Source organism: Capra hircus, chromosome 17, assembly GCF_001704415.2.
Source record: "Capra hircus breed San Clemente chromosome 17, ASM170441v1, whole genome shotgun sequence".
Classification (NCBI taxonomy): Eukaryota; Metazoa; Chordata; class Mammalia; order Artiodactyla; family Bovidae; genus Capra; species Capra hircus.
In genome coordinates, this window is record NC_030824.1 from 10,431,502 (window position 1) to 10,456,822 (window position 25,321).

At 56.2% G+C, this 25,321-nt stretch overlaps 1 protein-coding gene across 2 annotated transcripts in view; it reads right to left on the reverse strand.

Moving 5' to 3' along the window:
- Positions 1–25,321, reverse strand: part of RBM19 (RNA binding motif protein 19) — a 121,432-nt gene that overhangs the window by 18,481 nt on the left and 77,630 nt on the right. Inside the window, exons 22-23 of one of the 2 annotated variants that reach the window (XM_005691470.3) lie at positions 16,884–16,989; positions 2,341–2,461 (exon numbers count right to left, since the gene is read on the reverse strand). In XM_005691470.3, the coding sequence (XP_005691527.2) occupies positions 2,341–2,461; positions 16,884–16,989 (227 nt within the window). Of the gene's footprint in view, positions 1–2,340; positions 2,462–16,883; positions 16,990–24,144; positions 24,347–25,321 lie in introns of those variants that run through there. The other variant, XM_018061184.1, reaches the window with a different exon arrangement.

The following is a 25,321-nucleotide window of genomic DNA, read 5'->3' on the forward strand; positions in this document are numbered from 1 at the left end:
GACCCCAGAGACGGCAGCCCACCAGGCTCCCCCGTCCCTGGGATTCTCCAGGCAAGAACAATGGAGTGGATTGCCATTTCCTTCTCCAATGTATGAAAGTGAAAAGTGAAAGTGAAGTCGCTCAGTCGTGTCTGACTCTTCATGACCCCATGGACTGCAGCCCATCAGGCTCCTCCATCCATGGGATTTTCCAGGCAAGAGAACTGGAGTGGGGTGCCATTGCCTTCTCTGGATAGTTCATGAAGAAACTGTTTAAAAAATCTATTTTTGGTTGTGCTGGGTCTTGGTGGCTGCTGGGTCTTGGTGGCCGCGCTGGGTATTGGTGGTCACCCTGGGTCTTGGTGGCTGCTGGGTCTTGGTGGCTGCACACGGCCTTTTTCTCTGGTTGTGGCAAGCGGGGGCTACTCTCTAGTTGTGGTACTTGCGCTTTGTCATCGAGGTGGCTTCTCCTGTTGCGGAGCATAGCTCCTAGGGTGCGGGCTCAGCAGGTGTGGTGCGTGGTGGCATGCACGGCCCCACATGCCCTAACCCTAACCCCCCCTTTTTTTTAAAGTGGCTGCAGGGCATGTGGGATCTTAGTTCCCAGACCAGGGATCGAACCCGTGTCCTCTGCATTGGCAGGTGGATTCTTAACCACTGGACCACCAGGCAAGTCCCCCAAACCAACTTTCTGGCCAACCTAATACCTGCCCCTGTCTGGGCCTCGGCCTGCAGCTGACCTGGGGAGATGGCCAATCTCACAGAAGTGCTTCTGGCTGCGGCTTTCTTCTGGGGGGAGGCTGTCTTTGGAGATCAATCTATTGAAGGGGGCTGCTCTCTGAGGCAGGGCAGGACTGCTGAGCCTGCAATCGCCTCCTGGCCCCAGAGAGGGGAGGTGGGGGGGGATGGAAGAGTCCCTTACACAAACATTTGCCGATGGGTGCATTTGGGCCTGTCAATGGCTGTCGATAAAGATAGGATTTGGGGACTTATTGAGTTGTGTGCTTGTGGCTGTGTACTTAGCCCTAACGTCTCTGGTTTCTCGTTTGCCTTTACTTATGGATTCCCTAGTCTTGGACGGGCCCTGGCTGGCATGGGGGCTCAGAGATCAACCCATCAGTGACAAAGGTGAGCCCAGTGATGCAGTCTCCATCCACTAGGGGAAAGGTGTTGGTCCAGTGAGGAGAAGAATCGTAAATACATACATGACTATGCGGCAAGGAGATGTAGGAACACAGGTGGAAACAGCAGAGAACAGAGCCATTACTGATAACCTGAGGAGCAGGGAAAGGGAAGGCTTCCTGGAGGAGGTGTCCTTTGTGCTGGGCCTTAAAGGCTAGATAGGCACTGACCAGTTTGACAAAAAAAGTTGAGGCAAGGCATTGTGAGCAGAGGGAAGAGCATATGCAAAGTCAGTGTCCTGCTGGGCATTTGGTGATGGTGACCTCCAAGGGAGGCGTGGTGGGGAAGGATTAGATGGGAGAGGCCCCTGGGGTGGGGAGGAGGGTGTGTTCTAAGGAGCCTGGTGGGCGGAGCTACAGTCACAGGGCTTCCATTCCACTTCTGGAGGATATGCTGGAGAAGGCGAGGTTTATGTAAGGCCCTCCGGCCACCCTCCCGACTCCACCTGCCCCCGCCATGCCGGCCAGCCTGCTTCTCCATGAGTCACACTCCTAACCTCAGGGAGCCCCTCTGTGGGCACAAGTGTCACCTCTGCTGGGAGGCCTTTCTGGATCCAGCGCCTTCCACCTGGGCCCAAGCCCCTGCCACCCGCCCGGGTCAGTGCTGCACTGCTGGCATGGGACACGGCAGGGGCTCACTAATACTTAGCGGGGGTGGGCTGAGTCATCGGCGAGGCCGGGTGATACCACCCAGGTTTGTGAGAGGCGGGGCGTGGTCCTGGCAGGAAGTACACGGTGCTCTAACCGGGTAACAGAGGACGGACAAGTAAAGGGGTAGCGGGCGCAGGGAAATTGGGGCAAGGGGCCCCTACCTTGGCCACTGGACCCTGGACAGAGAGCACTTGCTGGGTGGAGAGGGCCACTGGACGGGAGCTGTGGCCTTTGGTGGCAGTGACAGCTAGCCAGCAGCACCCGGACAGGTGGGGAGGTGGCAGGGGTGGGGGTGGGGTGGTGAGGATGACCACCCTGACCCAGGCTCCCCCTCTCCCTGACTTCCTGCCAGGCCTCCCAATGACCGGAGTCGACGGGCAAACACCAAGGGTGTGGAGGCCACTGATGCCACCCGCAGAGGTCAGCGCCCTGCACCGGCTCAGAGAAAGCCGAAGGAATACAGAAAGCAGGTGCAGAAGAGATGGAGAGGCGGGGGGACCAGGCGCCTGGCCCCCCGCAGTCCTCTTACCGTGGAAGTGCTCGGCCGTCTTGCGCCGCAGGGCCTGCAGGCTCACCTCCGAGTCGGCCCACTCCAGCACCAGCCTCCGGCCGTACAGGTGGGTGCTGTGACACAGGGCATTGAAGGCTCTCTGGAGAGGGACACAGCACATGAGTGGAGACCACCCTGCAGCCTGGCTGCCTGCCCCCCACAGCTAAAGGCCAGCTCTGGCCCCGGGACACCCACTCCCTGGTGGGGGTGTGAGGAGGCACTGCATGCTCCTCTTCCACTACAGGGTTACGTGACCAGGGCAGAGCTACATGTGGTGGGGTGGTCACAACAGCCGCCGTCCCGGCCTGTGATCAGTGCCTGGGCCAGGCGGCCAGCTCCCCTCCAGGGTCACAGCCTGTCTGGCGATGGCGAGCCTGTTAGTCGGCTGACCTTCTTCCTGGGGCAGCGCCTCTTGAGGAAGCCGAGCTGGTCTGGCCCCTCGATGACAAGCACACGGGCCCCTTGCTTACACTGGGTGGCAGATATGTCCTCTGCCGGCCCTGGGGATTCCGTCCCCCGGCTCTCTGCTGCCCTCTGCAGAAACACTCTCGGGGCTGCCAGCATCCACCCAGCTCTTCCCTCCTGCTTTCCACCCTTCCCGATCCTCCCCTGCATGCTACCTACTTTGCTCTTTTTGATTTTTGTTTTCTGACAGCTTTACTGAGATATAACTCATCTACCACCCGAGTTACCCATCTACAATGCAATGGCTTTTAGTCTGTTCACAGTCACGTGACCGTCCCCACACCTGTTTCAGAATAGTGATGGACACGGACATTTAGAGCTCGTTGAACCATCATCACCCCAAAAGGAACTGTGGACCCACCGGTAGCCACTCCCCACCCCTGCGGACCCCCAGCAAGCACTAGTCCACTTTCCACGTCTGCAGATTTGCTTGTTCTTCATATAAATGGAACTGTACAGCACCGGCAGGTTCCATCTTCAGTATCACCGGGTCTAGAGCTAAACGGCTCTGTGCTGGGGCCCTTCCCAAAATACCCCTGATGTACACAGAGGCTGCTGGTGCTTGGTGGCCAGGAGCTTGGGCTCTGAGGCCGCTCTGCCTGGGCAGGGCGGGTTCTGCACTCCCTAGCCTAAGGGTCTTGGGCTAGTTAAAGAAACCTCCCGGGCCTCAGTTTCCTCATCTGTAAAATGGGTGTTTTAACAGCACCCTCCTCTAGGGTTCTAGAGTAGCGTTAACACTCAAAGTGCCCCGAACAGCCTAAGGGCACACAGCAGGCACTCAATAGATGCTAGTTCTCTTGGAGGTGGTGTTACCGCCACAGACAGCTCTGACTTTTTTTTCTCTTGGCAGAAGGGCCTTGGGTTAGTGCTGAGTTTGGAGAGGGCAGGTCCCTGGGCTCTGTGGGCACTGGGGAGCAGCAGCAGCAGCTGGCAGCAATGTCTTGCTTTTTGCTTCTGGGTAGCAGTCACTGCCATCTGCTATGAGAAGAGACGCTGTGGAGGGATGTCCCTCTGGCTTCTCCGATGCTGCGAGGAGGCAGCATGTACCCAGAAGTGATCTGGACAGGAACCAAGCCTTCTCTAACCTCATCTGTACTGTGATGGTTACAGGTTGGATTGGGTCCCTGTCGCAAAGAAGATACATGGAAATCCTAACCCTGACAGGGGCGGCCCTACCCCGTCCATGCCCCAGCAGGTTGTGACTTTATTTGCAAAGAGGGTCTTTGCAGCTGCAGTTAAATTAAGACAAGGACATGGTGGAGCAGGGCGGGCCCCTGATCCAGTGTGACTGGCATTCTTACAAGAGATGGCCACGAGAAGACACAGACAGGGTAAATGCCCGTGAGGACTGAGGTTGGAGTGATGTCCACAAGCCACGGAATGCTGGCTGTCACCCAGAAGCTAGGAGAGGCCGTGGAACAGAGATTTCTTGAGAAGAAACCAACACTTCTGCACCTTGATCTTGGATTTCTGGCCTTGACACTAAGGGCTTCCCAGGTGGCGCTAGCGATCAAGAACCTTCCTGCCAATGTAGGAGACATAAAAGATGCGGGTTCCATCTTTGAGTTGGGAAGATCCCTGGAGGAGGGCACCGCAATCCACTCCACTATTTGTGCCTGGGGAATCCCATGGACAGAGAAGCCTGGTGGGCTATACAGTCCATGGGGTCGCAAAGACTTGGACATGACTGAAGCAACTTAGCAAGCACCCACCGTGAGAGAAGACATTTCTGCTGTTTTAAGCCATGGCAGCCTAGGAAGATGAGCGTGACCCTGGGTAAGACAACTGCCCCACTATGAGCCTCAGTTTCCTTACCTGTGAAATGGGGTTACTTGTCCAACTTACACAGTATGAGCCCCGAGGGTGGCACAGGGTAGGTATTTGATAGACAGCTGCATCTGAAAAGCACCTGGGCGGGACAGGTTATCTCCTAAAGATTAAATGTGGGTGGGGCCAAATTAAAGAAATGCCTCTGTTCTTCTCTGTGCTTTTCTGAGTGGGGACAGGTGCGGGAAACTTTCTTTCCCTTTTTTTTTAAAACGTTAATTTAAAAACTCTTTCTGACTGCCAGCCGAGCCTCTGCATTTTTTTTCCCACACAGATATAAAAATGCATCTGGACTCCGAGCCGAAATGGCCCATTCAGAGCTTTAAAACACACGCGTTCTCAGCTGGCAAGGCAGAGAAACAGCCTGACTGGGGGAGCTGGGGTTTTAAGAGAGGGGAGAGAAATTGGTTGGGAGTCTGGCATGGTGGGTACTCCATTCTGGTGCCAGCGTCCCTGAGGAGCGGTGGTCCCGCGGATACAGTCGGGTGCGGGTGGCCAAACGGCGGCCTCTGGGAGGGGTTATTAAGTCAGAGTCCGAAGAAGTGATAATGGAGCCTGGAAGGAGGGTCCAAGGTGTGATGCTCCAACCCCAGCCTCTCTCTGGCTCCAGTCGTCACATCTGTGTTTCTTTCTCACCCGCTCTCCATTCCAGTGCCACACAAAGCCTGGGGCAGTCTCTGTTCACTGTGGTGGTGGTAAAGTCGAAAAGTCGTGTCTGACTGTTTGCAACCCCATGGACCGACCACCAGGCTCACCCCAGCAGCCCACCAGGCTCCTCTGCCCATGGGATTCTCCAGGCAAGCACACTGGAATGGGTTGCCATTTTCTCCTCCAGTGGATCTTCCCAACCCAGGGACTGAACCTGTGTCTCCTGCATTACAGGCAGATTCTTTACGGCTGAGCCACCAGGAAAGCCCTGTTCATTGTGGGAATTGCCAAAAATTCCGTCTCCTGGCCTCCCATCACCCCTTTCAAATTTTCATCCCTTCTCTTTGGAAGGGCTTTTCACTCTAAGACATGAGGATGCATGGCAGTTAAATCTGGGGTCTTGGATCTGGGCTGTGTCTGTGTGTTAGTTGCTCAGTCGTGTCTGACTCCCATGACCCCATGAACTCCATGGGATTCTCCAGGCAAGACTACTGGAGTGGGTAGATATTCCCTTCTCCAGTGGATCTTCCCGAATCGGGGATCGAACACGAGTCTACTGCATTGCAGGCAGATTCTTTACAGTCTAAGCCTACTTATGGTTCAAATTCCTGCTTCATCACTTGTAAGTTGTGTGATCTTGGGCAAGCTGCTTAACCTCTCTGAGCTTCAGATTCCCCATGTGTAAGTCTAGAGGTAGAAGAGAAGAATGGTTGCGCAGATTCAATGAACTATTAAGTGTAACACCGCACTGCCCGGCACATGCTAATTCTCACTAAAGGCTGGCTGTTGTTATTATTAAGACACGTGTCCCCGACTTCCCATTGCCACGCTGAAGAGCAGGAACAATAGTAAGTAGGCTATGAAAGCTCTTTTGTATTTGAGGTTAGAGCACAATATGTGAATCTCTAAAAATAGCAGAACTACCCTTCCTGGTTCTAATCCCCTCAGGTAAGTAGGAAATCAGGCTGTGTTTCCAGCCCCACTGCCTCGCTGGTTGGAATGTGGTGGCCTCAAACTGTCCCAGGCAGGAAGGACAGTGATTCCTGGCTAGAACTGGCCTTGGATAATCCCGAGTAATTTGGGCTTCCTTAAAAGAGCCCGGGGACTTCCCTGGTGGTCCAGTGGTTTAAGATTTCACCTTCTACTGTAGCGGGTGCAATTCCTGGTCAGGGGGCTAAGATCCCACATGCCTTGGAGCCAGCAAAAAAAACCACCAAAACATAAAACAGAAACTATATTGTTAACAAATTCAGTAAGGACTTACAAAAAGAAATGGTTTAGACTTTCCTGGTGGTCCACTGGTTAAGAATCTGCCCGCTAATGCAAGGCACACGGGTTTGATCCCTGGCCCGGGACATCCCACGTGCTGTGGAGCAACTAAGCTTGTGCGCCACAACTACTGAGCCTGTGCTTTAGAGCCTGGCAGCCGAAACTCCTGAGCCCGCGAGCCTAGAGCCTGTGTTCCACAAGAAAAGCCGCTGTAATGAGAAACTTGTGCACGACGAAGAGGAGCCCCCACTTGCTGCAACTAGAGAAAGCCCGCACACAGCAAGGAAGACCCAGGGCAGCCAGAAATAACTGATTAATTTAATAAGAACGATCTGCTTAAAAAAAAAAAAAAAAGAGCCCAGAGGAGTCTGTTATATATTTGAGCCAGGGGAATGGTGAGGGGGAGACCCAGCCCCAGACCTTCGAGCTTTTGGACCAGTGCAGGGGAAGGTTCCAGGCACAGCTCCAGCCTCTCTGGACTGCTGTCTGATAGCAGCTTCCTCCCAACCCACACCACCTTCTCCTCAGAGAAAAGCCTCCCAGACCTCAGCTCCAGGCTTGGCGTGCCCATGGGGCCTCAGTCATGGCAGGCTGCCCAGGGCTCTGTGCAGGGCTGGGTGTTCCAACGGAGGAGGAAGTGGAAAGTCAGCTGTTCCCAGCTCCCTGCTTCTCGCCAAATCCTGCTTCTGGTGCCCGTGTTCTTCCCTTGCCATCCAAGGGGCTGCAAACCCAGGATTACAGATCTGCTGGGCTCCAGAGAACTCTAAGCACATGACCTCAGCCTACTCATGAGGAGACAGGTCATGCTCCCATTTCAAGGAGAGGAAAACTGAGGCCAAAACTTGTAGGCACGTCAAGGTCCTTCTCGGGCTTCCCTGGTAGCTCAGCTGGTAAAGAATCTGCCTGTAGCGCAGGAGACCCTGGTTCAATTCCTGGGTTGGGAAATTCCCCTGGAGAAGGAATGGGCTGCCCACTCCAGTATCCTTGGGCCCCCTGGTGGCTCAGACTGTAAACGGGGACCTGGGTGCGATCCCTGGGTCGGGAAGATTCCCTGAAGGAGGGCGCAGCAACCCACTCCAGTACTCTGGCCCGGAGAATCCCCATGGACAGAGGATCCTGGTGGGCTACAGTCCGTGGACTGCAGAGTCGAACACGACTGAGCGACTAAGCACAGCACAGCACGAGGTCCTTCTTACTTATCCCTTTCTGCCTCTACGGGTTCCATCCCTGGGCCTTCACAACATTCTCCTCAGCCTCGGAAGGGCTCCCCTCCAGAGCCGACTTGCTGGTGGCCCCCTGCTTCCCTCCTACAGACTCTAGCACCCCCCATGCTGTGCCCTGCGCCCCCAGCTGTCTTCCAGCATCTGCTTGTGCGCCGGGCTCCCCAGCTTGACCTGGACTTCCAAGGGAGGTCTCTATCCTTGCTATCCCCAGCACACTGCTCGGGGCAACACATGCTCAGTAGGTACAGAGCAAGCCTTGGAGTCTTCTCCACCGAGGATCTTGAAAACATCTCCAGACCAGGAAGAACGCTGAGATTGGTCCTGGCTGGCCGAAGCCTGAAGGTGCAGAACAGAACTCTGAGGATGCAGTGGCTTGGCAGAGAGGAGGAGGCCCCGGAAGACAAGACACCCACCCCTAACTGGGCCACTTCGGGGCTACTTCCTGTCACGGTCCCACACGCCTGTGCTGGTTATTTCTGCCCTTCCTCTGCAACCCCCTCTCCGGGGTGACTCTCCTGTGGGGGATAACCAGGGCTCATGGGCCCTGGGTTCAATTTAGGACAAGCATATGGGAGGCTGGAGGGAGGGGTCGGAGAGGTCGGGGGACTTTCTCCCTTGCTCCCTCCGCCAAGGACGACAGCTCCTGCTGGTGGCTCCCCCTTGACAGCTCAAGCCCTCATCTGTCCCTTTAAGGTCCCTTAGCTTGAGGTGGCGGCAGCTCCCACTGTCACTGGCCCTTGGAGGGGGGGGTGGACTGCATGGTCCCTGGCGAGCCCGAGCCCTTCTTACCCCTCCACAAATCTCTCTTCCCTGGAACCATCTGGGGTTGGGTTATGTTTGCTGACGCAGATGGCTGCCTGAAGTCCCTCTGCCTTGATCTGGGCAGATGGACGGCCCGCTTCAGACAGCAGGTCTCAGGCCTGGGTCCGGAGCTGTCCCCATCACCCGGCTCTCTACCCTGGCTGTCCCGGAAGCACGCCTCTTTCACCTCCTCTGACCTAAGCCACCAACTGCGGGCCCCAAGAGCCCTGGCCTCCAGCGCCGGCTAGGAGGTCTCTCCTCGGCTCTCCCTGGAGACAGGCCTCTGCCTCCTGGCAACAAAGGCCCATTCGATGCCCTTGGCAGGACTCCCGTCTCAGGGACCCAGGCCAGGCCTCCTGTCCCGAGAAGACCAGGGCATCTCTTGGCCCCTCTGCTGTCTCCTGCCGAGAGGGAGGGCAGCATCTCTCAGCACATGCCAGATCCACCTGAACATGGATGCCGCCAACCTGTCCCAAACCATCTGTGCCCCCGATGCCTAGAGGAAGCACGGCCCGTGCCAGCCAAGAACAACCACGTGAGCTCGGAGTGCCGGCCCCGCTGGGACCGCAGCTCCTTCTCGGCCGAGGGCGTCAGACACCAGGGGCCGGCGACTCCCGGGAGGAGGGGCCGCCACCCTGGAACGTTCGGTATTGTCTTCTTTTGGACCGAGCTCCCGAGGGACACATCATTTCTGTCCCTGGACCAACACTATCGGACTCCTGTAAGCGAGCTCTTGGCAAATCTTCCAGCTGCTTCTGGCTTCCACGGGGGAGGAGCTGGCCCCCTGAATAAGTGGGGTTCTTTGCACAACACTGGTGACTCCGACTGGGGGACCCCACTTAACACCTAGGGCCATTCCGAGTTCTGACACTGTGGAGCTGAGGGCAGTTTTCTAAGGAACGCTTAGGGACCCATTTTCTAGGCTGTTGTGTCTAAATCTTTCAGATGATTAGATGTCTCTACCTTGTATCCATCCATCTACACAGCTCAACTCTACTCAGCATCACTGGAGGACCTACTAAGAGCCCAAATGAAGGGACGGAACCAGGGAACAGGAAGGTGACACACGACCTCTGACCTCAGACACGGAGAATAGAGCCACTAGAGAAAGAGGCCCCCCAGGGAGCCGAGGGCCCAGAGTGACCAGGCAGTGGGGCGGCGGGGTCTGGCGATGGCCCTGGGCTTCACAGTGGTGCAGAAAGCTTGGTCTTGGTGCTTTCTTGCCTTTGATCTGACGAGAAACTTCTCGGTGTTCACTTTCTCGATTACAAAGTGGTGGAGCTTCAGGCTTCCTGAGGCTGAGAGTACATGACTAGGCATTTAATCCAGCGCCTGGCACACACTCAGGGCCTGTGCTTGCTCGGACCTGTGATTCTGCCCTTGGTAGTTCAGTTTCATCATTGCTTTTTTGGGCTGTGCCACAATGCCTTGTAGGACCTAAGTTCCCCAACCAGGGACTGAACCCTGGGCCCTCGGCAGCAAAAGCCTGAAGTCCTAAGCACAGAATTGCTAGGGCATTCCTGGTAATCTGATTTTAAGATGATGATGACTTTGTGCTGCTGGGAGGGAGAAAGGCCGTTCAGCTCAGCTGGGCTGGCTACCGTTCCTTGGGAACTGGTCTAGATCGCTGAGTAAATCTGAGATGAGGACATCAGAACCCGAGCCCTTCTCAGAGCGGTGGAGCCCCGTGGCCTCCACTCTGACCCCAGGCGGTTGGGGCAGCTTCAGGACATACGGAGGGACAGAGGGGCACGGGCCGCACGCGGGGATGCTTCAGGCCACTCATGCCTGGTGGCGATGGATGAACATCTGCTTGTTGTAGAAGGGTGGCTTGTCCTGATCCCGGGTTCTCAGCCCATAGATGTGCTGGCTGAGTCCAAATCCTTGCTCTCAAGTGCAAGGCTCAGGATTCAAAGGTGTTTTCTTTTAGCCCTGGGCCCTGATGATAGGAACTAGGCAAAACGTGCAACTAAAGCACAAACACGAGGGCTTCCCTGTTGGTCCAGAGGTTAAGAGTCCACCTGCCAATGCAGGAGACACGGGTCGATTCCTGGTCCAGGAAGATCCCAGATGCTGTGGGGCAACCAAGCCTGAATGCCACAACTACTGACGCTCACGCGCCTAGAGCCGGTGCTCCACAACAAGAGACAAGAGAAGCCACAACTGTGAGAAGCTCTCGAACCACAACTAGAGAGGAGCCCCCGTTCGATACAACTAGAGAAAAGCCCACACAGCGATGAAGACTCAGTACAGTCAAAACTAAGAATAAATAAACCCCCTCAGACACGAATGCACACACTTAACACACATGCTTCAATAGACAGTGGGGGCAGCACCCTAATTCCTGGATTTGCGTCCAGTTAAGGAAAACAGGCAACTGACACCCAGTCTCCAAAGTGCAGCGAAACCACCTCGCAGGGGGCCCAGAGCACACCACTGCCTCTCTTTATCTGGTGCCCTCTGTCGCAGCCTATGGCAATCTCTTGGCACGCATCCTTCCACTTAACCTTCACAGCTGTCTCAAGCGGTAGTACTATTATTTCTTGTTGGGGGATGAGTAACCTGGGGTGCGAGGACATAAAACCCCTTGCGCACAGACACACAGATGGAAGGAGGCAGCTCTGATTCCACAGGCCACGCTGCTAACCACCATGCCACCCTGCCTTTCTAGAACATGGGCCGCCCGGGGGAGGACACAGCCTGGATTCCTCATTCCCAAGGGGCCATGTTCCCTTCAGTCCCTGGCTGCACTCCCTGGGGGCCATGGAGCAGGCTGTACTCTCTGCAGTCCTTGCACTCAGATAAGCAAATGTGTGCAGACTGCACACCATCACTAGCCTGATGGCAATCACTGTTGATGGGGCTTGCACCACGGCCAGGCACCCAGCGAGGAGGCGGCTGTCTCTGCCTTGAGAAGCTCTGTCTGGCTCGCTCGCCATCACCTCTTCCCACCACTGGTCTTGTTCTGGTGGTATTTGCAAGGCGAAGTCCATAGGTATGGAGAGGCCCGGTGGGACTCCCACTACGAGATGCTCAGCATCACCCCAACTGCAGTGGGCTTGAGGCCATGTGCCCACATCACCCGTCCCTGCCCTCCCCCACCGCCAGCAGCGTGCGAAAAGTGAGAAGTGGGAAAGGAGACGTCAACTGGCGACCCCCCAATTAAAGCTGCGGCTGTTTACCAGTGAGAAGAACACTGCCTGCCAACCCGCCCGCCATCCCATCTCCCTACTGCCGGCTCCCCCCAAGTGTTTATTTAAGCCAACACATTGCTCTGCTAATTGGATAACATTCCATGTGAAAATAGACCTTTTAAAACAACAGCAGCGATGGCAAATAAAAACAGCTGCAACTGTAAAAGTACAAAGGCTCGGTGGGCTCAGAGAAGGGAGAAATTAAAGGCGCATGCATGGGGAGGAAAAGAGAAAAAAAGAGAATGTTCTGGTTGCTGAGCCTCAAGTCTGTTCTTCCTCAGTGACTGACCGGCGGTCCAGGTAAAGACGGAGAAGGTGGCGGCTTCTACATGGAATCCCAATGGCTATTGGTGGCCTCTTGGCCAATGGGCGGGGACACAGCTGGTCTGGAATCCCAGGTCGCCTGTCCAGGTAGAAAGCTGCCTCCTCCAAGGCTTGGGAGGGCTGGATGGAGACTGGGGCTGTGGAGGCCGCTAAAGGGATGCCCGCTACTTCTCTGGGGCCCCTGGAGGAGCTGATTCCATCCTGGGCCTGTTCCCAAGAGATGATTTAAGGCCCAGCCTTTTGGCCTTCCTCCAAAATGTCTACTTGGTGAGTCCTTTTCTTTAGGGGGGTTGGGGCTAGTTGGGGGTGTGGGGCAGAGGGGCTGGGCATACCATCTGGTTGCAGCCAACACTCGCTGTAAGTAAATACGTGAATGAAGGGAGGAAGTGCTAACACGTGGGTTTTGGAATCAAATGGACATGTGGGGTTTCTCAGCTCTGGCCAAGTGGCCCCATCCCTTTGAACCTTAGTTTCTCCATCTGTCAAATGGCTTCCTTAAGCCTATGCGTGCGAACGCCCAGATGGGCTTTTAGAAGTGGATGTGCTTTTTAAATCGGTGCCAAGGGGCTCCCCTTCCAGAAACATCATCAGGGCCCAGAGAACTGTGTGAGCTTGAGACACTACAAATACCCCTACATGAAAGGGAAGACCCAGGCCATGGGAGAAGACCACTGAATTTGGGACTTCCCGTCTGCTCTCACCAACCTTTATCCCTGCTTCTTTCCAGCACGTGGGGGAAGGTTCTTTGAGACAGGCAGGCTCACTGCACCTGGAGGCTCAGATAATAAGTAGTCCCCAGAGGGGCTGACATTTATGCCTGGGGCATCAGGGGCTGGTGAAATGCCTTAGGTTTGGGAGAACCTGCCAGTTTCGGGAGCCTGTGATAGGGGCTGACGGCCAGGTCCCACCCCCAGTTTAGCATCTCAGCAAAAGCCAGGTCCCGGCTTCCCACGGCCCTCTACGCACAGAGCTTAGCCAGTGCTCGGAGAAACCGGGGAGCGAGTTAATGCAAACCCCTCCCGCATTCCGGGGTTGCTGCAGGTTGGGATGAGACAATGCGTGTGCCGCGTACGTGTCACACACAAAGGCTGCCCGGCCGTCGCTAGAGCCTCTGACTATTGTCCTTAGTTGCCTGGTTACCCTGAGCTCTCCGTGGAGCCTCATGCTAGCATTCTCTTTCATTTGGGGGTGTGTGCTTGACCCTGGGAGTGAGGGGCAGACAGATGATGGAGTTCCCCAGGATATGCTGGGTTGGAACACGGGGTCATGGAGCAAGGTCAGAAGACTGAGAATCCCTGGGTGTGGGGAGGACGCAGATGGCTGGTGCTTGGGGCCCAAAGAGAGACCTGGGTGTTGGGGGCATACCTCTGGGGACTGACTGGGGAGCCTAACTCTCTCCTCTGCCAGCTGGTGAAGTGGACCAGCTGGTGCCAGGGAGGAGCCCTGTGCCCAGAGTCAGACACTTGGGCTCACAGCCCTCATCTCCTCACTGCTCTCCGGACCCAAGGTGCTGCGATCGGCCTTTACTTCCTCCCCGCCTCTGCCCCTCGTAGGAGTCCCCCTCCCCCTTTTTTCCTCCTCTTTGCCCTTTCTCTTGTCTGAGGACTTCTTGGGGTCCCTGTGGGAGGCTTACATCTCCAGGTTCAGTCACTGCTGATGCCAAGACAGTGCCTGACTGCTCACCTTCACGTGGGAGAGAAAAACGGGGATGAAATGAAGCCCTTGGTGAGGGAGCCGAATGGCCAGGGGTCAGTCAAGACCTGGAAAGGGTTTCTAAAGCAGGTCTTCAAAGGGAGAACCGCTGGGGTCGGGAGGGTGCTTGCCCTGAGAAATGGGGGAGGGGGAGAGGTCCCGGGAGGCCCCTCTGCCAGCCCTGGGATTCCCATGAGTGCTGTCTTTGGAGAAGGAAAAAAAGGGATCTCTGGGGTTTTCTAACTCAATGTCTCCTTCCAGCGTTGCTTTCCCTCTTCAAACTCACGCCCACCCTTGAGCTAACCAGGTATTTACAATATTCAGAATCCTATTCACCGACAGGCAGCACGCACAGCGCTATGGGTCAGTGGAGAGCGCTAAATGTTCCACTCGGGAGACAATAAAGTTCTTCAGACAGACGGGGAGAAAGAGAGGGAGAAGGCACGGCGGCTTCTCCGGGAAGCAAAAAGAGCAAAGGGATCTTTGCAGGAGAGGCGCGCTCCTGGCGGGTTCAGACTTTACGGGAGACCAGCTTGCTCCTCGGCGGCACAAAGGGCCTGAAAGACGGGGACGTCGGGGACGGACAGCTCAGGAGCCCGGCTGCTGCCTGTGTGAGGTGAGGGGCAGTGAGAGCCAATTCCGGAGGGGTGTGGGGTTGCATCCTCGCTGTCCTCAGCTGCCCTTTCTCCTCCTGGAGCCCAGGATAGAAGGGAGAGAAGGGACGGGGGCGGGGGTGCGGGGGGGAGGAGGAGCCACCTCCATGAATCGGCAGAGGGCTGTGCTGGGCTTGGCAGAGAACATTTGCAGCCTGGCCTCCAGTGCGAGGCGCTGGCACTGCCCTGCCCACCTGCGGACCCCCGCCTCCCTGCCCCGTTCTAATGATCCCAGGGAACAAAGCAATACTGACTGTGTCCTGGGGACGGGGGGCACGTGGAATTTCAAGGCTGGGAGCTCACGTCTGGTCCCACCCTTTGGGCCCTAAGAGCCACGTTATTTCTGCCGTCAAGCTCTGGGGAGAGGCCTCGGCTTCCAGCTGGAGGAGTGCTGACAACTTTTCTCTTTGCTCCTTCTATGCCTTTTTCTCAAATCATCACCACCACCACCCTCACCATCCTCCTCCTCACTGCAGTTAACACACAGAGCTCACAGAGGCCAAATCCCGCTCTGAGACTATCACTTCATCCGAACCTCAGGACAACAGGATGAGGGAAGTCCCGTTCTTGTTTTATACGGGGGGTAACTGAGGCATGTAGGACCCCCCCGCCACAAGGTCATACTGCAGGTAAGTGCTAGGATCCTGGCTGTAGAGTCTGTGCCCTGACGGCCAGCCCTGCTGTGCTGTGTCATGCTAAGCAGCTTTAGCCGTGTCCGACTCTTTGCGACCGCATGGACTGTAGCTCACCAGGATCCTCTGTCTATGGAATTCTCCAGGCAAGGAGACTAGAGTGGGTTACCATGCCCTCCTCCAGGGCATCTTCCTGATCCAGGAACTGAAACTGTATCTCTTGCCTCTCCTACATTGGCAGGCAGATTCTTTACCACTGAGCAACCTGGGAAACCCAACTGTCCCTGAATAAAAGATGTGATTCAGGGACCAGGAGTGAAGCCCCTTCATTTCTCCTCTGGGCACAGTCTCCCTGACAAAGAGCAGATGACGGCGGTTCTACACAAACACGGAAGCTCAGGGCTCGATGGACGCAGTGGAGAAGCACTACTCTGCAGGCCTCTCCTCTCCTGTCCGCGGATGGAGAGCTGGTGGTCCTGAAGGCACCTGGGCTGGCGCGAATGAGCACCGTGTGCCAGGACCCGTGTCACCATCTGCCTTCACTCTGTGACCATGGGACCAGTCATCACCCTGTTTTTTACAGACGAGGAGACTGAGGAACAGGGCAGAGCTGGGAAAGCAGAGTGGCCAGCCGTTAGGAGCTGTGCTCTGGACATGCTGTTCCCAGCTTCCCACCCAGCCAGCGTGGGGCCCCCCCACAGGTGCACCCCTTATGGTGAGCGTCAAGGCCGTGCGTGGACCGGCTGCAAGCAGGCGGTGCGGTCTCTCCTGCCACGAGGACGGGAGGCAAGGGAAGGGTTGCCAGGCGAGAAGAAAGAGGAGCAGATGTCTGGACAAACATGGCCACGTGTCAACAAAGCAGGCACTTGAGTTCAAGACGCTGAGAGACAAAGGTGGCTGGCTGGCAGGCTTGCTGGGGTCCCAGGGCACCCTCTCTGCCTTGCATGTTTCCCAGGGCCCACAAAGGCCGCAGCTGTGTCCCTGAGCTGCCACCTCCAGCTCCACCCTGCAGCAGGCCAACGGATGTGCTCCCAACCAACACCCTGCTTCTCCGAAGATGCCTTGTCGCAGGCAGGGCGCGTGCCAGCCCTCAGTGTGAGTTGCCCTCTGCTGCACTGAGCCCTCAAGAGAAGACAGGCCGGGGTGGGGGCGGGCGGGCTGTGGCACGGCTCACAGAGGGAGCCCACGGTGACGGCGCCACGGCCCAGCGACTACGGACACAGCTGAATGAACCCTGGGTCACATAGCCTCTGCCCTCTCTGCTGCTGGGGAGAGAGGATGAGGACTCAGGACCCCCGTGCACCAAGCCCCAAACCCAGAGAGGCCGCCTTGCTTCAAAAATAAAAGCTCTCTCCAAGTAGCTCTGCACCCGTGCTTACACACAGCAGCGCCTGCCTGGCCTGACCTGAAACCAGCACAAAACAGAAGCCCCAGGCACCAGTGGGAAGAAGTGGGCATAGAGGTGACCCCAGGGGTTCCCACTGGGCTGTCTGGTGGCCTCTTCACTGAGTACCACCCACCGGCTCCCCTCCACACTCTCCACACTGTCTCCCATGTTTGCCGTCTGACCTGCAGTAGCTGGGACCCTGAACTGCCCCTTCCTCCAACACAAAACCCAGGGTCTTCTCTTCCAAAGACATCATACAAATTAGCAGGGTTGTGGGGAGGAGGGGAGAGAAAACCCACATCGGTGGGGGGTGGGTAGGGGCACCCACATCTGTTAAGAGGCCTTGTTGCTTCTTTGGCAAAATGGTCCAGAAAGGAGAAGCTGGGTGGGAGGGACCCCGGTCTCACCTTTGCGTCCTGCTTGGTTAGGAAGTCGACGAAGCCGAAGCCTCTGTGCGCGCCGGTCCCGGTCACCTTCTTTGGCAAGCGGACGGTCTTCAGCTCCCCAAAGGTGCTGGAACAAAAACATGAGAGTTTCAGAACTGCCTGCACTGGAGCCGGGTCAGGGGCAGACATGAGGGTGGGCCAGGACCGATCCCCACTCGCTGATCCTTGCCAGCCAGAAGAGTGGGGTGCTTACAGACCACACACGTGTGCACAGACAGGTGTGCACACACTCGGGTCAGTGCCAGCTCCCCCCTGGCCAGCATGTGCCCCGGCGGGGGCACGTGGGTGGCCTCCTCCCTTCAGGCCTTGGTCATCATGCCGGCAGCGGGGACGACTTGGCTGACGGAGACTTTTCCCTTCCTTTCTAATGGGTGGACACACTCATCCTCCCTTTGCCCCTGGGGAGTTGGAGGGCAGGGGTAAATGTTCAGCAGGTGGGGGGCGGGGATCCAGCCTCCTGCACATCTGACCAGCCAGGGCTTGCTCATGTGTGTGCGCCGGGAGCCCCCGGACTCGGGGTCAGCACAGTCTCCTGACCTGAAATCGGCTCCACGGCCGCACTGTGTACGCAGGATGAGTCCCTGATCCCAGACACGAGACCTGAAATGCTTCTTCAGTGCTTGGCGCTTGAATGACACACAGCCACACCCTCTGAACTCCACTTCTCCCACCTGCCTCTGAGTTTTGATATGTGCTAAGCGAAGTCAGGCCAAGTGCTGGAGGAGAAAATGGCTCGCCCCCCCCGCCCCCTCCCAACAGGGATCAGACAGGTAAACACGGTCCCTGGCCATCCCCCCAGCCCCTCCCCTCCTTTCCACCCCCTGCCCCAAAAGGATAACTTTGAGAAATTCCGGCACAAAAGGATGGGGCCTCCCTTGCTTTTACCCCGTCCCACTCCCCCCGCCCCCACCCCATCCTCAGGTCCGTTTATCAAACATATACAGACAAGATTGCTGCCGATAAATATTTAATGTGTGCGGCATCTGAAGAGAGGTATTATTTTATTTGAAAATCTACACACACTTGCAGGTGCCAGGGCATACGCGCCTACCCACGATGGTCTAGGACGCCTCAGGGCCAGAGACCGATTGGGCGAAAAAAACACAGTAAAGGCCGTAAGCTCTCGTGAAATGATCTAAGCTAAATCCGAGGAGTTAACCCGCGGCTCTGCCAGCATGACCAGGCATCGGCCAGCCCAATTTCTGGAGGCAGGATGGTGTGTAAATGCGGCATTATGAGGCCTCAAAATGAATCTGCACGTCTCCCTGGCGCGCGCCCGGCCGCTTCGCTCCCCCTCCTGGCCTCTCTCTGAGCAGGGGGTGGGGGTGCTGCTGTTGGTGAGGAGGCTGGCCTGCCGGAAGGGGAGGTGCTGGGGGGCACCCTGTCAGTCTTCCCAACACCCCCCACACCCCCACCCCCAGTTGGGGCTCATGGCCGACTTGGAAGGGCCCGGAGGCTGGGCAGGTGGGGACGAGCAGGACGGTGAGGTGGGAGAGCACCCAGCGGAGCCCAGTCCACAAACCCTGCTTTATTCTGCCACCTAAAGGCCGACGCGCCCCGCAACAGACACGCTGCCTCTTTCTCCAGCGAAGCCCTAGCGCCTCCTCCAGGGCTGGCCTTGGACATGGAAGGCAGGGGATACACACACTTTCTGGTAGGCCCCTTCTGGTAAATATAAGCAGCCCTTTGGCCCCAAGTTCTTCAGAAAGCCACGGGGGCTGCAGGGGCAGGAGCACCGGATGGATCCAAACCTGGTCTGAGAAGGCTCTTGGCGCAGGGGGGCCTTGGCAAGCACCCATATGTGTCCAGGCCATGCTGGGCGTTGGACAGACACAACCTATGGGTGTGCTGGTCTCTCCGCCCGGCCCTCCACTCCTGCCCCAGCTTCCAGGCTCTTTTAGGCTTTGACTTAAGGCAACAGCCTTGGCTGATCTGCTTGGGGTTCGAGGGCCCACTGTGCTTCAGGGTGCTGCCATGCGGACACCCGAGTAATTCTCTGCTTTCCTCTGAGGCTGGAACCCAGCTCTGCAAGAGCAGAAACCACATCTTTCTATCTTGCTCATCACTGGATCTGTGGCTAGGCACCCCGGGCCTGGCTCAGCGTGGATGTCTGAAGGTAGTTTTGGAATGAAGAAACAGTACCCCTGGTGGAAGGGGGACACGACCACTAGGGACATCACACCCAAACCTGGAGGCTGGAGGAACCAGGCCACAGGGTACACACACCAATAGCACAAACATTCATTATCATTGGTCTCACCATGCCCATTTAACAGATGAGGAAACTGAGGTTCAGGGAGGCAAGTGCTTCTTGCGAGTAGGCAGCAGGGCTGGAGAGTGAGCCGGGGACTGTCTGATGTGAATCCGGAGCTCTCTCCACTGCCCAGTGTTTCACCTCCTTCAGTTATCTGGAGGGGACCACTTTCAGGAGCAGGGACTTTCTGTCCCTGGGGTGTGGTCCTATCTGGCGTGAAGCAGGAAAGCTAAGTGTAGGAGGGGGCAAGGATCGCCCCGTGTAGGCTCTGAGGGGTCCAGTGACTTGCCTGAGATCACAGTGAGGGCGGCTGACTGAGTTCCAGTTCCTTCCACCTCTGTACTGTGTGCAAACCCCCTGCGTCTGCCCACAGGGGCTCCAACCTCCTGTGCCTGGCTCCTTTCAGGGGAGCTCACACGTGCGCACATGTGTGTGTGTGTGCATGCACGTGCACGAGAGACAGACAGAGGTAGAGACTGGTGAGGTTAATTCCTCCCTCTCCGCAGAGCACTGCAAGCTGTGGACGCCCTATGCATGGTAAGCAGCTGAGGGTCCGGAGAAAGGCGAGGAAAATAATTAAAAGGTGGAGAATAAAGCTGATGGAGAGAAGCTGAAGGAGCCATGCTCACGTGGCCTGGAGAAGCGGGATATGAGAGCTCGGCTGGGAAAGCCTGGATGGAAGGGCAGCCTCAATCCATAAGGGATGAGGGCAGGGACCAGGGAGTTGGGGTCCTGTCCCAGGGAGACGGTGGGCTGATGGGGAGGTCACAGCCCGTTTGGGCTGTCCAGACAGACATCTGCATGGCCAAGGAAATGCTGTCCCAGGACCTGAGGAGCTTAAAAAACAAAACCAAAACTATTCTTTGCGGGGGTGGGAGCTTCTGTGGTGGTTCAGATGGTAAAGAATGTGCCTGCAATGCGGGAGACATGGGTTTGATCCCTGGGCCATCAAGATCCCCTGGAGGAGGAAATGGCCCTGCACTCCAGTATTCTTGCCCAGAGAATCCCATGGGCGGAGGAGCCTGGTGCTCTACAGTCCATGGGGTCGTAAAAGACTCAGACCTGACTGAGAGACTGAACCCCAGCATCCTTTGGAGGACCGGGAAGGGGCGATGGTGGGCCCGTCTGTTCCTTCCTTCTGAGAATGTGACAAGAGAGAGGGCAGGCTTCTGAAACAGCTGGAAGATTAGGCTTAGATCTTAGAACCGCTACCTGTGAAGCCCCAGAATGAATGGCTGGAGTGTCAAGACACTGTCATTGTGGCTGTCACCCCAGCGACCAACAGAGTGCCTGTGACGTGCTAGGGCTTTTAAACATACCGTTTCCAGGTACAACAGCTGTGGGTTAAGGGTCGCTGCCTCCTGTTTTTACAGATGAGAAAACTTAAAGCGCCAAAGAGGCCAAGTGGCCCGCCTAAGCCCCACGGCCCGGGACGCGAAACCCAAGCCAGCTTTTGCTCCTGGCGGAGAAAGGCTGCTGGGGACGTGGATGGCTTTGGTTGAAACTACTGTGTGGGAGAAAATAAAGCCGATACTAATGATCTCAGAGAGATACTGAAAGGGAATTAAAATAGAAAAAGAAAAAAGGTTGGTGTGGTGGGATGGGGGGTGGTGGGGGGCGGCGGAGAAAATCAATGAAGTACCTTTAGCTCCTTGGAGATAAGCGATATATAAATACCAACCATTATTAAGGTTCTTATCTGACAGCAAAGCCCACGGAGCCATGTTTAAGAGCGGCCTTTGCAGGAAGTTGTGTGTGTCTCCTGGGAGCAGAGGCTTGGGTGAGGCTGGGCAGGGCCACCAGGGAACCAGAGAGGGAGAAGATGACAGGGCACCCAGGAACCCCACCCTCCCACCCGCCCCTCCCCAAGCCCAGACTCTACCGCTTGGGAAGGAGACACGGATGCTCCCTACTGTGTAGATAATAGAAACCACAAAATAGCAATTACTGTATCAGAAGCTGTGAATAAAGAGGACATACCGGGCTTTTAAACATGGCCCGCCTTCCCTCCCCCACCACGCTCACACTTCAGTAACAAACTCACACCTCACTTTTCCAATTATTTCATTCACCCCGAGTTCACCCATCACTCCCCCCACGCCGCAGCCCCACCCCCGTCTCCGCCACGCCGGGGGAGCGCATGGCTGGTAGGGGATTCGTGGGCTTTCAACAACTGGAGTTTGTTGTCACGGTTCTCGTTTCTTTCGAGGTGCAGTAGGGGTTGGGGGAGGTGGGAGGGGGCGCTGAGGTGTGGAGCGAGGCAAGCCAATTATGCCTGGGCCTCATAAACAAGTCCAGGCATGCAAATTTGTTTGCACACAAGGTCTGAATGTAGACACAACGTGTGTGTGTGTGTGCATGTGTGTGTGTGTGCATGCGCGTTGTGTGTGCATGTGTGTAGGGATCCTCTCCCTTGAGGCTCTGTGACGAGACCTGCTGCAGTCCTGGATGGCAACTTTGCTCGGTGGGTGGGGAGTGGGGGGGGTATTTTTGGCTCTGCTACTGAAAAGGATGAAGCAGCCTCTCTCTCCTCCACTGAAGTGATGGGATGGGTTGGGGAGGGGAAGGAAGTGATGGGGAGACAGAGAGAGAGAGAGCCCTCCAGAGATGCCGAACCTGATGGTTCTGTAGCTACTCTGATGCCTGGGTTTGGAGGCTTCATGCAAGGCTAACCTTCCGCCCTGCACGCTGACACCAAGTGGAGGTCAGGCACGCCCTAGGGAGCCTCGGCCCTTCTGCTCCCAGGACACAAGTCCTTACTGGTCTCCTATGTGGATCCACTGGAGGAACCAGCGTCCCAGCAGAAATGCTGAGTCACGTGGGGGAAGTCTGACATCTCTCCACCTGCGCTCAAGGCATTACTGAGTGGGTGGGGGCGGGGGTGAGGGGGCAGAAATCAGCTGCCACCCAAGGGATCCAGAATTGGAACAACACTGTGGTCTGAACAAGAAAGAGATGAAGGGCTGGTTTTGTGATAAGAATAAACTGCAGGCTTCTTTCTGTTTCTTCTAGAGCCAAGAAAAAAAGGGCTAAATCTCTTGGTATTAGAAGCCTTTCCAGTATACCACTGCCACCAGCAATTCTCTAACACACATGACATATCCATCCATTCCTACGGTCCTTCTCAGTGACACGTGCCCTGCAGCGTGTTACACATGGGCTGCACATGATCTCACAACAGCCTCATGATCTAGGCACTGCTGTGCCCATTTTATAGATGGAAAAAACTGAGGCTCAAACTATGTGATTTCTCCAAGGTCACCCCTGAGTCATTACCTACAACAGGGGGTGAAGTGACCTATTCAAGGTCCCACAGGTGGTCACGAGCCAGGCTGAACTCCAAGTGGGCAGTCTGTCCCTGAGCCTCTGCTCACTGGGCATTTGCGTGGCCTGCCTTGTCTATCAATAATTGGCCAAAGGGCTCTTTGTGCAAGCTGCCAGGTGAGAGGTGAGGGTGTGCCAGACATCAACTTTGTTCTTAGGGATCCTGGGCTGGCAGGTAAGAGCTACAGGCAGGCTGTGAGCTCCCCCACCGCTGCCCAAGGGTCTAAAAAGAGGACTCTGGGATCAATCCCCTTCCCATCTCAACTGCTTAGTGTCCACAGCTTGGGGCTTCTGATCTCTGCTCACCACTCTCCCTCTGTTCCCGCATGCTGATGAAGAGTCCGTCCGTGAATTCAGGGACCCATGGAGTAGTTCCCACCAGATAAGTGAATGTGGCAGGTTGGCAGCTGCTTCGCCCGGCGTCCCGTCTCATGTCTCCTCTCCTTACTGAGTTGCCATGATGCTAAGGGCCCCAGCTGAAGCAGGATAGAGGGACAGATGGGCTGAATGGACACCTAAGGACAAACCCATCCCTCCATCTAGGACAGGTGGGTTTCTGCAACCGAGGGAGGCCGGGCAACATGACCCATCACCCAAACCTCCAGCTTCTGGAATGTGTACAGAGCAAAGCCTTTAGCCGAGGCTGCCTCGCCCAATCCTCTGGACTCATAAACTGGGAAACGGAGGCTAACCTGACCACTCTGGCTCTCCTCCTGCTCCTGAAGCCACCAAGCTTGGCCTAGCCTCAGAACCTACGACCCTGCTCTTCCCATAACCCAGAACTCTCAGTGCTGAGCTGTTCCCATGATCGACCCTCTTGTCATCCAGTCTCAGCTTGAATGCCACCTTCTCAATGAGGCCTTCTGCATTCCAGGCAGAACCCAGACTCTAACGCTGCTCCTCTGCCGCACCAGCCACTCTCTGTCACCCCTGAGCACTGTCTGGAATGGCTTGTTTACCTGTCTTTCCCTTGCCGTTCAGAAAGAACCACAGGAGATGAAAGAACACTCTAAAACAGCAGGGTCTAGTCTCTGTTGCGTCTGCGGAACCTTGGCCTGTGCCTAGCCCACAGAAAACACCCTGTAAACATTCACAAAAACACTCACTTGACATTGACCGAGTCCTCAGTGAGCGCCAGGTCCCCCTCCTTCGCTCTGATCATCTCACACCAGGCATACGCTATTGCGACAGACATCAGCGTGTCTGGGGCCAGGCCAGGACGCGCAGTCCTTCTGTCCTCAGGACACTCTCTCATGTTCCACAACCACACGGTATCACAGGGATCGTTTGGCCCCTGGAGGTCCACGCTCCTTCCAAAGTAGCCAAAGGGATTCCTTCAACTGCAGGGAGTGAGTAACAGCGGCAAAACGGGGGTCGGGGGAGGCGGGGGCAGGATTACTCACCAAGGGACCAGAGCCCAGACAATGGGGTTCAGAATTCTGCCCTGCTGGGTCAGAGAGCAACGACATCATTCCCCCCAGACAACCCTGGCCAAGCTGCAGCCAGGAGTAGAGGGTCTCAGTGCGAGGCTCCACCTGCAGTGACCGCTCCCCCAAAAGGTTATAAAGGTGTGTGTTGACCCCAATCGGGCCTCTACTCTGTTGTGGGGGGTGGTGGTGGGGAGGGGGCAGGCAATGGGTTTGGGAGTTGGTTCGTGGCAGCATATTTAAGCTCAGAGTTGTTCCTCCTCCTTTTGTTCTCGCTCGCTTTTTAAAGAGTGCCTTTTAGAGTGAACTTTCCAATTACTCACCACTCATCACGGTGAGAGCTGGATGTAGAAAGGTTACCTTATCACCATCAGCACAGTAGTCCTTTCATTCTTGCCTCTTGGAGGCTGAAGAATGGCCTGGTTTCCAAGAAAGGGAGAAAGGAGGTGTGGAGGATAGCGCTTAGCTTTTCTCAATAGCCTTTCACAGGGTCCTCTGCAGGCAGGCGTGACCCTCTCGGGGATGAGCAGTTAAATGGTATCTCTGAATCAGATTCAGGGCCTGCGTTCCAGGCAGAACCCAGACTCTCCCGAGAGGTTCTGGTGGAGGGGCCCTGGCCCGGCTCTGCCCTCGCTGCCTGTGTGACCCTGGCTGAGTCGTTTCCAGGCTGGACTGATAATCAGGGGAGAGAGAGAGAGAAAGGGAGGAAGGTGTATAAGAACATCTTGAGATGTGCCAGGGCCAGGACAATGTAAGGGACAGAATGCTGGCCCTCAAGTCAAAAATTTCTGGGGCCAGACAGACGACAGGAGGGGGCCAAGAGCTGGGGCAAACTGGCAAAGTCCCAACTCTGGGCGGTTCTTGGACCAGTAGCATTAGTGTCACCTGGGAGGCTTGTCAGAAAGCCTCAGCCCACTCCTCTCTTTCTGAAATCGGAAACTGGGGGAGATCCGGCAGTCCAGGTGGTAACAAGCCCTCCAGATGAGGGTGCGCCTGCCCAGGTTGAGGACCACTGCTCCATCAGAGTGGGCAGGGACCCCTCGGCCCCATCCCAAACAGCCAGCTGGGAGATCTTTTTTCTAAAGAGGTCTGCAGTCCAGACTCTTTGAAGAAATAGAGTTTTCAAATACTGGTAACAAAGTCGAAACATTTTCAGTGCTGAGTTGCCAAAGATACCCGACTCCCCGTTTTTAGCATCCCCACATGTAGGTTCTATTCTGATTCGATCCTAAGTGATCAGAAGGGCTGGTCTACTTCCCAAGTGATTGAATTTCCTCCACTCTTTACTACCCCAGATTGAGCCCCTGTCCTACCCTTCCTGGGCCCCTGGGCTCCCTGAGGACGAGGGGGTTTTTCCATTGCATTTGCCATGCAGCACCTAACCAGGCATGGAC